The sequence below is a fragment of the Scomber japonicus genome, chromosome 9 (genome assembly GCF_027409825.1).
Source record: "Scomber japonicus isolate fScoJap1 chromosome 9, fScoJap1.pri, whole genome shotgun sequence".
NCBI classification, from domain to species: Eukaryota; Metazoa; Chordata; class Actinopteri; order Scombriformes; family Scombridae; genus Scomber; species Scomber japonicus.
The window spans coordinates 22,549,369-22,565,968 of NC_070586.1; the positions used below are offsets into that span (position 1 = coordinate 22,549,369).

Below are 16,600 nucleotides of genomic sequence, written 5' to 3' on the forward strand. Positions count from 1 at the left end.
ATGGGGACCAAAATCCACAGTGTGCCCCAGTCACTTTTTGCAAAAATACATTTAAAAGTTGATCAGAGGGTCTGACTGACTGCTTCAACAGTCTGAGTTAGTCACCTCAAGTGGAGATTTTCCACATTTAAAGTCTTTTTTAGCATCAAATTCCCTCTTTGTGTTTCCATCATTCGCATCATATCATATCATATCATATCATACCATATCATATCATACCATATCATATCATATCATATCATATTGCATTATTATGATTTGATTATTAGAATGCATTGTATTCTTGTGAATGTTCATGGTGGAGATCATTTTAACTATTTTATTGAATAGGAGGTAGTGCACTTCATAACAATGCATCATATTTTGCATGATAATTGTAGGCTTTTGAAAATGCAGTTTAATAAAATAATTCGTAAGTAACTATTGCTTTCAAATAAATGTGATAGCAAGTGCAATAAATAAACAAATGGAGTTTTAAGAATTCAACACACACACACAAGCCTGAGGAGAGGAGACACCAGCGGAGCAACACAATGAAACTGTGCTGAGCTCCTTTAAATGACACTAAGCTCTTGTCTCTTCTTGTTTTCATACCATCTCTTAAATGTTTAAACGTTTTTTTCTCATCTCATCATATAAATCCGTTAACTTCTTTTTTTTTATATTAGTGTAGTACTGTAAATAAATAATACTACTATACACATAAGGCTCTTCAATAGGCCTATAGATGTTCATACATTTAGAAAAAAAAAGTATATAACATAATGTAAAGCCAGTATCTTCAACAACTCTACGTAAGATGTAAATCAGAGTATAAACTGAATGGATGATCAGGATACACATTGTTGTGTTGCTCCACTGATTTTTCCCAGACATTTTCTTTGATTTCACATCTAAGTGAGCTTTCTAGTTGTGAATCACAGTGTTCCCAGAGTTGCTGTTGACCATAGCAAAAAAGGGAATCAATTATTTTTTACTTTAATACAAGCCATAAGTAACACGAGGACAGAATGTGTGACTGTTTTTGGCATGGGTTACATACACTTACTGTAATAAAACATGTGAAAGCAAAAATCTTAAGGAATGGGAGTCAGTGTTCTAATTTGTGTCAGTTTAGGGGTCAGTGTGATGCAAAAACTCTGAGAACTACTGCTCTAAACTTACAAAACTAAACTAAACTGAGCATTGTCAATAAGAAACAATGTGTAATTTATATTCCAAGGTTGATTTTCACTTTAATGCTCAAGCGAGCATTAGCAGATACTTGTAGTATTTGGGTCAGCAATCCATCTATTATCCATGGGCAAGCCTCCCTCAGACCCATGGAGGAATGTGCTGCAAGGAGTTAATGAGCCTGCCCCTGGAGCTCAGATCATATGCTGCACTTGACAATAGGCTGCCATTATGCAAGTCCTCACACTGAAGTGGAACATCCATTATAAATGGTTTATTCAAACATAATTTTACGGCAGTTTCCAAAATGAACATCAATGAAGAATCAGCAGAATCAAAGAAACAGGTATGATAAACTACCAATTACCTTTTTTTTTATCGTTTTACATGGTGTTTTTTTTTTGGGGGGGGGGGGGGGGTTAAGCCTTAATTTAAATGAACAGACATTTGATGAGGACCTCAATTTTAACTGGCATTTAAAAAAAAAAAATTCTGGCTCTGCATGTTTCATTTTGTCCATAAACTCTAAAACACTTCATAATGGAGCCACTGGCCTTAAATCATTCAGTGCTGAATCATCTGTAAGTTTCAGTAATCACCTGCTGAGGGAAAGTTTCTCTGTGCTCACCAAAATCTGAGTTCAAAAGTTGATCTGAAGCTTATATGAGGCATTAGCAGTCTGAGTCTGGAAGTATAAAAACAAAAAGAAGGATTTTGGCTTTAAAAAGACTGTAATGCTGAAAGATATCCACTTGATTTGACTCATTTGAATGTCTGAAGTATCATATTAGCTTCAAATAAACTTTTAAGTACCTTTTTCTTTATTAGGCTGTAACTGTAAATGCATTATGAATACATCTTCTAACGTTCATTATATTTATTTGGGCATCTTACTGTTGTTTTTAAGTAAACCGTAAATTGTCAGGTAGCCAGTGCAAACATTTGCAAATTGGAGTAAATTAAAATAATGTCAAACACAGTCTGTAATTTATTGCGTGTGCACTCTGAAGTAAAAATATACCGCACATGTAGAGTAATGTGGCTCATTTAATGGACTTTGACCACTCTTCTGTTCCAGTTCTGGTCCCTTTACTTGTTTTTAATTGACACTGCAGCTGCTGCAGATGTTCATTTCTCTGATTGCTCTTCTTCAGTTTTAAACAAAACATAGAGTGAGCCAGTACTCTAACAGCTACATAACACATTGACTATTATGTATTTAACATTTTATAGCCCTACATTAAACCTACATCTTGACATTTAAAGTTGAAAAAAAATGACCAAAGTTTTGGTTTGGACAAGCTTTTATAAGAGGAACCTCTAAGCCTGAGGTTTGTCTCTCAGTCAGTTAGCTGGACTCTACGCCTTCTTTCTGGCTATTTGGAAAGTCCTCACCATGTGAACCACCCTACTTTGACCTGCATTCAAACTTTAATCTGTGCATGATTGGAAATAAATCACGTTTTGCGCTTCTTGAACATGCTGGAATTGCTTTCCTTCTTTCTTTTGGAGAAACAAAGCATTTGGTTGCAGTTATTTGAGATGGAAATAATGCAGCCGATTCTTTACACTCCACAGTGACTTTATGACAACAGGTCAATTGTGTTGTCCTCAGGATAAATCCATCCTCTCTTCAGATCTAAGTTTCCTGTCGGGAACAAAGTCTTTGTGTGAAGGATGCTCTGTATGCACATGACAAACATTTGGACAATACTTCTTTGAGCAAAACAACTTATCGACAAAATGACAAAAGAAAGTGTGGATGAATATCAGCCTTTGCTTTTTAAAGCTGAAAAAGATTCAAAGTGGACTATTAAGGTATGTTAAATGTCATGATTTAAGAGTGTTAAACAGAAATACAGTGAAGTCTGGTTCATGTATGGTCACTGTGGAGTGCCAGCTGTTCACCCAGATATTCATATCTGGATGAACATTTTTTTATTTTTTTATTTGCAGTTTCCCAACAAATCACTACTGCTGGCTGCGTGTGCTGCTTGCATTGGAGGAACCTTTCAGTATGGATATAACATTTCTATCATCAATGCACCTACCACGGTAATAACCTCACTGCTGCATAGGACTTAATCTAATTATGGTTATGTTATGATATGTATTATCATATATTATATGTGATATGTGTTATAATTTTATGATAATCTACTATGACAATGTGGGGCCAGTCTGATCCAAGAAAATCTACAACTCAATGGTAGGATTGATTCAATGTTTGTGGTCTTTTTTTAAAGAAGAACATTTCCATATTTTGATTCCAACTTCTCAAGATGGAATATTTTTTGGTTTCTTTAGTCCTCAATGACAGTAAACTGAATATCTTTGAGTTGTTTACTGGTAGTCAGGACAAAAGTCTCACATTTTTCCATTTGATATACAACACAGCATAGTGCTTTTTGTATAAATGAAACTTTAAAAAAAATAATACATTAGACCATTCTTCAGTCATTTTTGTTCTTCTGCTAAATGCACATTTTGTGTTTGTTTTGTTCTATTTTATTTCTAGTACGTCCATAATTTCATAAACCAAACCTGGAAGGAGCGTTACCAAAAGGACATATCAGAAGATGTTCTCACTCTACTCTGGTCCACTATTGTGTCTATATTCACCTTAGGAGGACTTATAGGAGTGTCAATCGGTGGAGCATTGTCTGTGAGGCTGGGAAGGTATGAATAAAAAAGTTAAATAAGTGGCAAAGTTATGTTGTTTTAAAAAAATTGTAATAATGTAACAGATGTATTTCAATGTTATTGCAGGAAAGGGACACTGTTGACCAATAATATCTTTGTATTAGTGGCTGCACTGCTGATGGGTCTGAGTTACCCTACAGGATTATTTGAATTACTCATCATTGGACGTTTCATCACTGGAATTAATGCAGGTAAATCATGAAATACTGAAAGGCTTCATTCCTACATCCTATAGTGAAGAATATGTCTTTGTATTAGATTATTTCTTCTTCTTTTGGATCCCCATTAGCTTCAACAAAGTGGTCACTAATAGCCTTCCTGTGCTCCATACAATATGAGCAACAATAAAGCAAACAGCAATTAAAGTCACATTGATCAATAAAACAAGAAAAAAACTAAACAAGCCAAATATAAACCTATATAAAACAGTGAAATGACTCTGAAAAGACAATACAAATTAACAGTAAAAAAAATAATAATTAAATTGTCAAGATAAAAATAAAAAATTTAATTAAAAAATGATCAAAAGGTTCCAAAATTGCAAGAACTAAAAGTAAGTAAAGTTATTAGAAGTGAAATTAATATTCTCATATTTTGTGTTATTTTTGTAGGAATTGGTATTTGTGTTCAGCCTCTGTATTTGGGGGAAATCGCTCCAACTGCACTTCGTGGCATGACAGGAATGGGTACCTCTGTTTTCATCACTATTGGGATCTTGAGTGGACAAGTGATGGGTCTCACGTAAATACTGAATACCTTTAACATTTAACATCACCAGAAATCTGTATTTACAAGGTTTTACAATGTTGCCATGTGGAATTGTATTTCTTTGTCATTGAGAAAAGGATGTTGACCAGACATCTGTGATTCAACAGAGAGCTGCTGGGCAGAGAGGAGCACTGGCCTATTCTGCTCTCCACCACATGTGTCCCAGCCTTCCTGCAGCTCCTGATCCTACCTTTCTTCCCAGAGAGCCCACGCTACCTGCTCATTGACAAAGGAGATGAGGAGGGTTGTAAAAAAGGTAAACTGACACTGAAGTTGCTGCACCTCCGGTTCAAGATCAGTGTGATTTTATCTTTGGCCTGAAAAGATTGATTTGACTACATGACAGCGTAGTTAAAAAGGCTGGGGGCCACCTTTGTCTGGAACCACCAGAGGCTGAGATGTTTGTCTTCATGGCTGTGAGTCAAAGCATGTGATTGTATTCTTGTGATGCCACCATGATGTAAGAAGAAACTGGTTTGACGCAGGAGACCTTTTTGATAGGATCCTCAAATTCAGAGTCTGTAGCTGGGATCAGATGAGAGCGGTGCATAAGGAGGATAACAATCACCACGTATGTCATGTGTTTTCCTGTCCACAGCCCTGAAGCAACTGCACGGTATGGCTAGATATGACAGTGAACAGGAGGACATCGAGAATGAGAGGAACAATTTGGTCGGGTTCAAACCCAAGAAACCCTGGGAGCTCTTCACTGACAGGAGCGTACGCTTGCAGCTTCTCACCATCATTCTTCTCAATACAGCTCAACAGCTGAATGGGATCAATGCTGTATGTACACACCATGATGTACCTGCTTCTATTCCCCAATGCCAAAAATGTCCAGTTCTGACTTTACAAAAATGTGGAATAGATCTGTACAGAAATAATGTGAGGTGTGCACATTTTAATCAGTGTTCATGTCTATATTTGCTGCAGATTTACTTCTACACAGACTATGTGTTCAGACAAGCTGGTATTCCTGATGATAAAATACCATATGCAACTGTCGGCACTGGTGCCTGTGAATGTCTCACCGCTCTCACCTGTGTAAGTTTTACAGTATATTTGAAGTGTCTTGTGAGACTTAGACAAACTTCTGAGGTTCCCTTTCTAGACCTTATCAAACATAAACTTCAAGAGTTGGTCTAGCTAGAGCAATCCTGAAGGCGAGTATAACAAAATACAACTTTATAGTCCACCACAGAGGAAAATTGTCCTTAACTCACCAATAAATAAGAACATCACAAGAACATACTCCATAACATATACAATCTGATAAAAGAAAGCCATTAGAACAGAAAACACAGGACAGAAAGGGCAACAAGTGTAAATGAAATAATTAAAAACAGAGGATAAGATGCTGAAACATAAAGTAAAAAACTGTTGAGTGGGATTTCACAGAACAAAATGGACAACATCCCATGAAAGGTCAGAGTAAAACTCAGAGGAAGTGGTTTCCTGGAACGTCTTTGTGGTCTTGTGACATGCTGTGTGCCTCACAGGGTCTGCTCATTGAAAGTCTGGGAAGGAAAGTGCTCATCACGGGAGGATACATGCTGATGAGCATCTGCTGCATTTTATTCACTCTGACAATCACTTTTCAGGTAATTAACCTCCAAATCAGACAACAAAGGAGATGTTTACAGCATTGTGTCACATGTTTTCATGTATATGGCATTCCTAGTTTGTGTTAATGTTTCTTTTGTATGATTTTTCTTTCTCTCAGAATGCCAGTCCAGTTTTTCCCTACCTGAGCATGGCCTGTGTTTTTGCCTTTATCCTGAGTTTTGGCTTAGGCCCAGGTAACTGACTATATTTGTGTCTTATCCTCCATTGAAGTCTCTCCTTAGCAGACGCTGTTGCATATCTGCCATAACTAAACTAACAGCGGTTTCTTTTGTTGCTGCTTGGTTGGTGCCCTCTTTAAAAGGTGGCGTGACTAACATTTTGACAACGGAGCTTTTCACACAAACTTCACGCCCCGCAGCGTACATGATTGCAGGATCAGTGAATTGGCTCAGCTTCTTCTTCATCAGTATGGTCTTCCCTTTTATAGTGGTTAGTACCCATAAAGATGAACTGATTGAACTGTTTGAAAATTACAGTACATCTAATTTTTTCTGGTTTAAATGTTGGATAACTCCCTCATGAGGCTGTTTGTGTGTTACTATGTTGTATCTCCACAGATCGGGCTGAAGCAGTACTGTTTCCTGGTGTTCTTGGCCGTCTGTGCCCTGGTAGCAACGTACATTTTCCTTATTGTACCTGAAACCAAGAACAAAACTTTCCTGGAAATACAGAATGTGTTTCAGTCCACAGACAAAAGAAGTGCTGATGGGACAGGGACAACACTGTTAGCAACCTCTTTATGAAATGTAACTTTTGACTCAGGAGTCAAGTAGTTTTAAGACATTTTTATATTTCACAAATAATGGTGCCTTATCTGACCTTCAGTGATGTACTGGCTAGTCACATCTATTGTACTCTTTAGTTCACTTACATACATACAGTGTATTAAAAAAAACATTAATATGTAATATTTTGGTACGATAAATGTTGTTTTTTCAACTTTTATAAGTTTATAAGTTGTATAAGTAACTTTTCTTCTGAGATTTGTCAATAAAGCTTGATTTATCAAAAACTTGAAAAGTTAATGCTTTGTGTTCATGAGGTTTATTCCACTGTGGCTGCCTGATATTTCATTTTTAATCAGCAGTTTAACCTTTCAGTAGTGCATGTCACCTCCAGGGATCACAAGTTTGTGAGGAGGAAAGGTTGCAGAACAATGTCATGCAAGTTTTTACTGAAGTGGGAAGAGTATGATACTATAAGATTGTCCAGTGTACCCAAGAGGACAAAAAAATACTTAGGGTGAAAAAATCACGTAAAAGTACAGAAGGAGCTCTTTTTACCCTCCTTTCTCTATAAGAAAATGATGCAATATCCTGCTGAAAGATACAATTCTTGCCAAAAGTTGTACAATGCAATGATTCATCAAAAAGGTTTAAGGGAAAGTAAAATAGTTTTGGAAAGTATATGCAAATTATTACAATACAACAATTACAGTTACTTTAATGGAAATGCTGGTCTTGAGTATTTAGTGCAAATCTTTAATTCACATAATAGGCTTAGCTTCAAATTAAGCACGGTAGCCATGAGGAGAGTCGGATCAGATTACATTTCTTTCTGTCTTTGTCAGTTAGTAGAAGAGTCTTTTAAGGAAGTGCATGCCGTGTGATGAGCCCAATTCACTGAGAAGAAAAGGAGAAAAATATCATCTGGACCTGTTCACTGAACTGAAATCAGACTCAGACATCCACTTCAGTCTCAGGTGATCTTCAGTGAACTTGCTCAGACATCTATGCAATCTGTTAGAGGACCCCAGAGAAAACAGGAGCCACTCACAAATCCCTCATTCTCTGTGCAGTATTTTATTTTATTTTATTTATTTGTACAAGCTTTCTAGGTCTTTTTAGCATCAAATTCCCTCTTTGTGTTTCCCTGCTGAGCTGTGGTAGTATAAGTATAGGCTAGTAACAAAAAGAGAGAATTTGTTGCTAAAAAAAACCGTAACATTAAAAGATAACATGATCAGACTAACATGGATAAGTGTAGCATCACATTAGCTTCAGATTAATATTTAAACACACTTTTTGCAATGGAGGAGGACAGGTGGATTTAGGCCTCCATCATTTACATTGCAAGTGCCTTATGAAGGGTCAGAATGAACAGGAGGGAAGATTACAGCAAGAACAACATGTCTAGGTGTTCATTTGGGCACCTGACTGAACTGAAATAAAATGTAAAAAAATAATTGATTTTGTTCATTGCTGAATGGCTCCCTCTCCGGTCCAGTGGGTGGCGCTACAGGGAGCTGACTCACCTGCTGCCAAGAAAAAGACGAAGAAGAAAGAGTCCCCGCCTATTAAACATGGCGACCTAGAGGAGAGTCCACGCTCGTTTGTTGACAATTATCTTAAAAAACAATTTTATACCACACTTGAGGATTTGCAGCCACTAACAATGTCGAGACTCATCGTTAAAAACCTCCCAAATGGGGTGAGTAACCCGCCCGGCTGTGAGCTGTAACAGACTTTATGAAAATATAACTAACTTGTGTTAACTTGTGTTCAGATGAAGGAGGAGAGGTTCAAAGCCATGTTTGTGGCATTTGGCACCGTGACAGACTGCTCCCTGAAGTTCACCAAAGATGGAAAGTTCCGTAAGTTTGGTTTTGTCGGCTTCAAAACCGAAGAAGATGCGAACAAAGCTTTGATACACTTCAACAAGAGCTTCGTGGATACATCCAGAGTGACGGTATGATGTCTCAGCTTCAGGGCATTTCACCTGCTCGTGTGTTGGTGACATGATAGAGGTTTTGAACCCAGGCTCGTGTGATGTGTTGTAGGTGGAGATGTGTAAGGCCTTTGGAGACCCCACTAAAGCTAAATCCTGGAGCAAACACAGTCAGAGCTCCGGTCCGGACAAACCCAAATCTGCTCCCACTGACACTGACAGCAAGAAGGTAACATAACAACCCTACTGAAACTACTGAAACTGAAATTGTCCATGTCCTTCATAGCCACCCTGTACTTTTTGGTAGATACTCCTGTAGTGAAGAACCGCAGCCATGTCCTTACTTTAATAAAATCGTGTGGTTTATGCTTTCAGAAAAAGAAACAGAACAAGGAGACCAGCAGCGCACTGGGAAATGTGAGTCAATGTGTCAGCTTCAAGTGACTGTTGTTTAATATTAATTATACTGCATTACAAGTGAATGGGATTCAGTCTTGAACCTCAATATTGTTTTATATTTCGATTAAAATATTCCTAGAGCTCTAACAATTAATCACTGGTTCTTTGACAATAGATTAATCTTTTTGAATCATAAAAATATCCAAATTCTCTGGTTCCAGCTTCTCAAATGTGAATATTTATTGGCATTCTTTAGTTCCCTATGATATGATCTATAATCTCTTTAGGTTGTGGACTGTTTGTCGGGACAAAACAAAACATTTGAGTACATTATCTTGGGAATTGGGAAACAGTGAACAGCGAATTGCTTAATCAGCAAAATGGGTTATATCAATTATTAATTTGAGAGCAGGAATCTAATGTTGTTCATAGTCTTTTTCTCTTTTAATAAAATTGTTTCTGATTTAAATCAAAATCAGTGACATGTTTTTTTTTCTTTTAAAGTATTGAGTACCAAAGTTAAAAAGTTAAAAAAAACACAGGTATGATATACTGACTCGACTCTGATACTGAATAATTTCGTACTATACCTAGCTCTAAATCAACCTGCCAGAAATGTATTGAATATGGACATATATCTAAACTGAGTCTGCATAATCTTTAGTTTCACAGACTTGTCAGGCTATGAATCTGACCAATCATTGTAGCTCTATTTCACTCTATACTGACCCATGTTTCAGGTTTGCATTAATGTGCTGTCTTATTTAGAGGACTAATAACATGAACCTATCTTTACTTGCAGCTCAAAAGTGTTTTATTAAAGTCTTTTCAACTGTGTGTGTTTCAGCTGGAGGAGGACGATGGATTCAAGGAGTTTCTGTCAGTGCATCAGAATCGTAGCCAAGCACCAACGTGGGCGAACGACACGATGCAGCAGCCAGCCGACCCTGACAGAAGCTCAAAGACTCAGAGCAAGAAGAAGCCGGCTTCAGACGATTACCTCAACTTTGATTCCGATCAGTCAGATGAAGATGAAGAAGCGGAGGAAGAGGAATATGATGAAGATGAAGGTTGGTAATGATGATGACTCCTTTTTTAGTGTAGGACTTGAAAGCTGTTTCCCAACTCAGGGGCTGGATCCTCTGAAGTCTGCATTTGAATATGCATGCAGGGACAGGACTAAGCACTGGTGGCATGTTGTGTTTTACAGGTGCCACTAAAGAAGCACTGAAGTCTGGCTTATCAGATATGGAGTACCTGCGCTCAAAGGTGGCACAGACTGAGGGCACCATGAAGGATGAAGGTGAGGGGGTCGTACAGCATGTAGACAGCGCCTATGAGAGTGGAGACAGAGAAAACATCAGCAAGACAAAAACTTCAGGCTCCTCTGAAGATAAGAAGCAGGGCAAAGAGAAGAAAACTGCCAAGCAAGAGGTGACTATTCAAATGAATCCACTGTATGGTAATGGTATTTATTTCAATGCTTGTTGGTTAAGGTCGTCATCTGTCTGTTTTAGACCGAGCCGACAACGGAGTTCACCGTGAAGCTGAGAGGAGCCCCGTTCAATGTGAAAGAGGTGATTGTGCAAGAGCTTCCTAATATCAGAGGTGTAGTGAAGATATTGCACTTAAAAAAACATAAAATATGGTAGTCATTAATGACACAATGGTATGTTTCTATGTTTAATGTCAATAGCAACAAATTAAAGAATTCATGACTCCGCTGAAGCCTGCAGCCATCAGGATTGGGAAAAATGAAAGCGGCAACAGAACAGGTTTGTTACTGAAGACTTTTTTCTAAGCGTACTGTAAGCTGAAAATATTTTATATGCTGACTGTACTGTATAGCCTACTGTACAGTACCTGTTGGAAGGTGTGTGAAATTTTGATTGATTGACTGCATATAGCCCATGTATCAGCAGAGGTGTCTAATGTGTGTGTTTCAGGCTATGTATATGTGGACCTTCACTCTGAAGAACAGGTGGAAAAGGCTTTAAAGAAGAATAAAGACTATATAGGTGAGAGATACTATATGTGATTTCCTTTTTTTGTGCATTACTTTGAGGCTATGGTGAGGTATAGAGGTAAGAACCTGCTATTGCTTACTTTTTAAAGTATATGTGCTTTAAAAAGGAGATTGTGGTTTGTGCTTTCTGCACTCTGCTTTCAGTTGCAATTGGAAATAATCAAAATTATAATATGGGTGCATTTGAGCAGCCTATTATAATTTACTGAATGGGTAGATGTATTGTTGAATCTATATTTTGCCTGTTATTATTAAACTACACATTTTATTTAAAAAATTGGGCCTGTATTTTGTATGAGCTTTGATAATGCTGTGCTGTGCTTTTATTTCTAGAATAAATGACATATATAAAGAAGCATATTGTTACATATAAAAATGCCCGAGCCTTTTCTGATATGAAGTTTCTCTATCTTTTGTCTATGCGCAGGTTTTTTTTTTTGGCTTATGATGACATACTTTCTGCTCATGTTTTCAGGGGGGCGCTACATTGAGGTCTTCCGCGTTGATTCCTTCAGGGATAAGAACAAGAGGGACAGTAAGGCCAAAGAAATTGACAGAAACTTCAACAGGACGCTGAAGGAGGATGAGGAGGAGGAAGATGTCGCAGAGTCAGGGCGACTCTTCATCAGAAACCTTCCTTACACATGCACTGAAGAAGAGATTAAAGATTTATTTTCTAAATATGGTGGGTTAAATAACTTTCATAAACAGCCAAACACGCTCTTTCCTGCAAATAATACATTCACTGCTATCCTGGTTTACTATAATTCTACAATCGTTACAGGTCCTTTATCTGAGGTGCTCTTCCCCATTGACAATCTAACCAAGAAACCGAAAGGATTCGCTTTCGTAATGTACATGATTCCAGAAAATGCTGTGACAGCTCTTGCTCAGTTGGACGGACATATATTTCAGGTATGGCTGATGTTTGAGACGTCTTATTAGGATTAGGAGTGCAGATTGATTAAATAAATAAATAAATTAAGTTCAACCTGCAGTCTAGAGGAAAGGGAAATGACTTGTGTAGGATAAATGGAAATCTGCTTTTTTTCGTTCTTTTAGGGCAGGATGCTTCACTTGCTTCCCTCCACAGTAAAGAAGGAAAAGGCTGAATCTTCAGATGCTGGCGGTCCTGGCTCTTCGTCTTACAAGCGGCAAAAAGATGCTAAAAATAAAGCTTCAAGTTCCAGGTATGCATGATCATATAAATATTCTGCTTCTCTATTTGTAGTTTTCTATGAATTCACACCTTTTTTTTTTTTTTTCTTCTTTGTAGCTCACACAACTGGAACAGCCTGTTTCTGGGCACGAGTGCAGTAGCAGATGCCATTGCTGAAAAATACAACACGACAAAAAGCCAAGTCCTGGACCACGTGAGTAACATTTATTGCTGTTCTTCTACATTTATACGCTCCACAACATGCTGAACTTTCACCTCCACCATGTAGCATTCATCGATTTATCATCATTAAGCATATTGAGTAGTGCATATCCTGCTCTTCATGCTATACTGGTCCTTCCCTGCAGGAGTCAAAGGGGAGTGTTGCAGTGAGGATGGCTCTGGGAGAGACCCAGATTGTCCAGGAGACTCGACAGTTCCTACTGGACAATGGTGTGAGTCTGGATTCCTTCAGTCAGGTATGTTTCATATAAACTCCTTTTAAATGTTTGCAGATTTTGCTATAACATAATATAATATAATATAATATAATATAATATACGTATATTCTATAATATAATTTACAGTGTCCTTTATTTAAATATGTTGGTTGAGGTTGTTTCCCACATGTGCTCTATGGTGTTCAGGCAGCAGCAGGCAGGAGTACAACTGTGATCTTGGTGAAGAACCTTCCGGCAGGAGTGACAGCATCAGATCTGGAAGAGCTCTTCTCCCCTCATGGCTCTTTGGGCCGAGTGCTGCTGCCGCCCTCAGGACTCACCGCCATCGTCGAGTTCCTGGAGCCGACTGAAGCAAAACGAGCCTTCACTAGACTGGCTTACAGCAAGGTGTGTTGAGCCTCTCATCAACAAAATCTGAATAAGTAGCATTTGTTTGAGGAGAAGCACATTACAGGCGTGTACTTATTGTTCTGTATCTCTAAACACCAGTTCCAACATGTCCCGTTGTATTTGGAGTGGGCACCTGTGGGGGTGTTTGTGGCAGCCAAACCAGAAGCAGGTAAAACCCCACAGAAACTCATAAAGCAGCACTAGACAATCTTTGTAAGTTTTTGTAAATTTTAAACCTATAAGAGATGATTTGATTGAGCAAAATATATTTTCTGTTCTACCCAGTATTAGACAAAGAGGAGGCGATGAAAGAAGAAAAGAAGAAAGAGGAGGAAGAAGAAGAAGAAGAAGAGGAGGAGGAGGAAGAATGTGCTCCTGGTTCTACACTTTTCATTAAGAACCTTAATTTCAGTACAGCAGAGGACAAACTACAGGAGGTAGGTCAAGTTATTACAAAGATTGTATTTAGTAACACTGAATAAGGTGGAAATCATAAACTTATGTTTAAGATGTTAAATATTATTTGTTAATTTATTGCAGACATTCTCCAAATGTGGCAAAGTCAAATCCTGCACCATCTCCAAGAAGAAAGATAAAACAGGTACTAAACATTGAAACTATCTCATTCATGTGTAAACTGATGATTTATTGGGCGTTCGCCTCACTTTTTTTTACATTAAATGTATTCTTTTTAAAATAGATATGTGAAACATACAAAACATGATCATAGAAACAGAGGAAAAAACAAATAGGCACAAATGCTTTTTCTTTTGTTATTTTTAGAATAAAAGAAAAAGTACAACTAAAATTTTAAGATAGATAGATAGATAGATAGATAGATAGATAGATAGATAGATAGATAGATAGATAGATAGATAGATAGATAGATAGATAGATAGATAGATAGATAGATAGATATGTAGATACGTAGATACGTAGATAGAGCTTTTTTCAAAAATCCCCCAATGCGCTCTTTTTCAGGAACTCCATCAATGGTGCCCACATCTTTTCAAAGTGCTTGGATTTACCCTTTAATGCAAATGGTAGTTTTCCCATACATGCCGAGTCTTATTAGCCATTGGCTAAGAGATTACTTAAATGCATTTTTACAGCACCGAAAAATCATACATTTCACATCTTTTATCCTCTTAAAATTTATGGTACATACAGCAGGGAGGATACATTGACTGATTTAGTATTACATCATTGTTGGGTTAAATATGGAAAAGTGCTGTGGATATTTTGACTTAGAAAAAAATTAAGTGTTTTTTTGTTTTATATACCAAATTGTGTTGTACACACTGGTATTCTAAAGCTCTTTTCACAATTATTTTTTTCTTCTGAATGGTGAGAAATGTGTTTTTTTCTGCACAGTCCCTTTAACACTGTTGGTGTAACTTGCAGGCAGGCTGTTGTCCATGGGCTACGGTTTTGTCCAGTATCAGACAGCAGAGGCAGCACAGAAGGCTCTGAGGCAGCTACAGGTACCAGCTCCATTTCCTCATTGGTGCTGTTACAGGCTTTAACAGCTTTGTTCTTGGCTAATGTGAGTTTTCTCTCTGTCACTCCGCCACCAGCACTGTACTGTGGACGATCATCAGCTGGAACTGAAGATCTCAGAGAAAGCCACAAGGTAAGATTTAGTGAACTTTAACTGAGGTGAAAAATTAAAAAAACATCATATACTTAAATAGAAGAAGGTCTAAGGTCTGGTCCCACCCATTGTTATAGTACATGCTGAGGTATATCACTCATAAACAGCAGGGCGGAGATAACCCAGATGTTGTAAAATTACAGATGTATAAAAAATAGTGAACTAATTTGGGCTGCAATTAACTTTTTTCATTATTAATTAATCTGCTCATTTTTTTCTCAATAAATGGATTATTTATTATCTCAATGCCACAAATTAGTGAAACATTTTCTGGTCAAAAGTGACATCTTGAGATGTCTTGTTTTGTCCAGTACAGAACTGCAAAATATTTAGTTTACTATCATGCACAACGTAAAAGCAATTCTAACACGAGAAGCTGAAAGAGCAAATATTTTACAAAGAGTGACTAAAATGGTCATTTGATTATCAAAATAGTTGTTGACCAATCAACTAATTGTTGCAGCTTTAAAACCAGTAGGCCTACAGGTGTTGCTAAAGCTGGTTTTGACTACTATTGTCCCTTCTTCCTGTGTGCAGGGCCACTGAGGTGTCGCGCAAGAAGAAGCAAGCTGAGAAGAAGCAGACGGGATCCAAGATCCTTGTACGCAACGTCCCCTTCCAGGCCACCGTCAGGGAAATACGAGAACTCTTCTGGTACACACACACACACACACACACACACGCGCACACACACACACACACACACAGACATTACTATTTTATTCACACTATGTGGAGAAATTTTGGAGCGATATCATTCAATAATACAAGGATTTCTCTCTGTCTTCTCAGTACATTTGGAGAGCTGAAGACAGTCCGTCTTCCAAAGAAAGCAGCTGGTACAGGGAACCACAGAGGTTTTGGCTTTATTGACTTCCTTACGAAACAGGACGCTAAGGTTTGTGTGCTATGAGACTTTTAAGCTTTGTGTTGAGAATGTACTGACTTTATATATGTAAGTGTACAGCATTATGATCATAGATGCCATTCTCCTGTTTCTGCACAGAAAGCATTTGCTGCACTCTGCCACAGCACCCACTTGTACGGCAGACGCCTTGTGCTGGAGTGGGCTGATGCTGAGGACACGGTGGAGACACTGAGACGGAAAACAGCGGAACATTTTCACGGTAAATTTAATGGGGGGGTTTTGCGACCTGCAGAATGTAATCTGAAATGAAAATGACTGGATGATGTATTTATTTATCTGTTGTGTCATTTATTGTCCATGTCAGTGGTTGAAAAAAAGAAACGGAAAGCAGAAGTGTTGGAGGGGATTATGGAGAAGATGGAGACTGGAGGGGATGCGGAAGACTGACATCCCTGAATGCTGTCATTACCGTGGAGACAACACCATGACCTGTGTGGTGTGAAAGTTAAAGACATTTTGGATTATAGATGTTTTGTATTGAATGATACAAGATGGACCTGACGTCAGTTTTTATATAAAACTTTTATTTCATGATTTTAAAGCTTTACTTTTTTATGGCTCATGTTTACTGTGTATGTGTGACTGCCTGTGTGTCAGCTATGAAGAGAGACTGAATTAGACTATATTTGGAAATACGTCAGCAGTT

The 16,600-nt window shown here is 37.8% G+C and overlaps 2 protein-coding genes across 3 annotated transcripts; both read left to right on the plus strand.

Annotated features, from left to right (window-relative positions):
- Positions 1-2,916: 2,916 nt before the first annotated feature.
- slc2a11b (solute carrier family 2 member 11b) lies at positions 2,917-7,013 on the plus strand. Its single transcript, XM_053324748.1, has 12 exons — positions 2,917-2,991; positions 3,130-3,228; positions 3,692-3,852; positions 3,943-4,067; positions 4,488-4,617; positions 4,752-4,900; positions 5,243-5,430; positions 5,578-5,688; positions 6,144-6,245; positions 6,368-6,443; positions 6,572-6,699; positions 6,828-7,013. Exons 1-12 carry the CDS (start codon positions 2,917-2,919, stop codon positions 7,011-7,013), a joined length of 1,530 nt encoding a protein of 509 aa, XP_053180723.1.
- Positions 7,014-8,580: 1,567 nt separating this feature from the next.
- Positions 8,581-16,495, plus strand: rbm19 (RNA binding motif protein 19). 2 transcript variants are annotated; one of them, XM_053324746.1, is made up of 24 exons: positions 8,581-8,700; positions 8,776-8,958; positions 9,050-9,166; positions 9,313-9,354; positions 10,184-10,406; positions 10,547-10,770; positions 10,854-10,913; positions 11,033-11,111; positions 11,283-11,354; positions 11,838-12,047; positions 12,147-12,277; positions 12,425-12,552; positions 12,639-12,735; positions 12,890-13,000; positions 13,169-13,369; positions 13,472-13,541; positions 13,658-13,809; positions 13,913-13,973; positions 14,777-14,856; positions 14,950-15,005; positions 15,564-15,680; positions 15,819-15,924; positions 16,033-16,153; positions 16,259-16,495. In XM_053324746.1, exons 1-24 carry the CDS (start codon positions 8,665-8,667, stop codon positions 16,339-16,341), a joined length of 2,760 nt encoding a protein of 919 aa, XP_053180721.1. In that variant the 5' UTR covers positions 8,581-8,664; the 3' UTR covers positions 16,342-16,495. The 2 variants fall into 2 exon arrangements, with proteins under 2 accessions (XP_053180721.1, XP_053180722.1); XM_053324747.1 differs by having other exon boundaries at positions 16,037-16,153; positions 16,259-16,392.
- Positions 16,496-16,600: the final 105 nt, after the last annotated feature.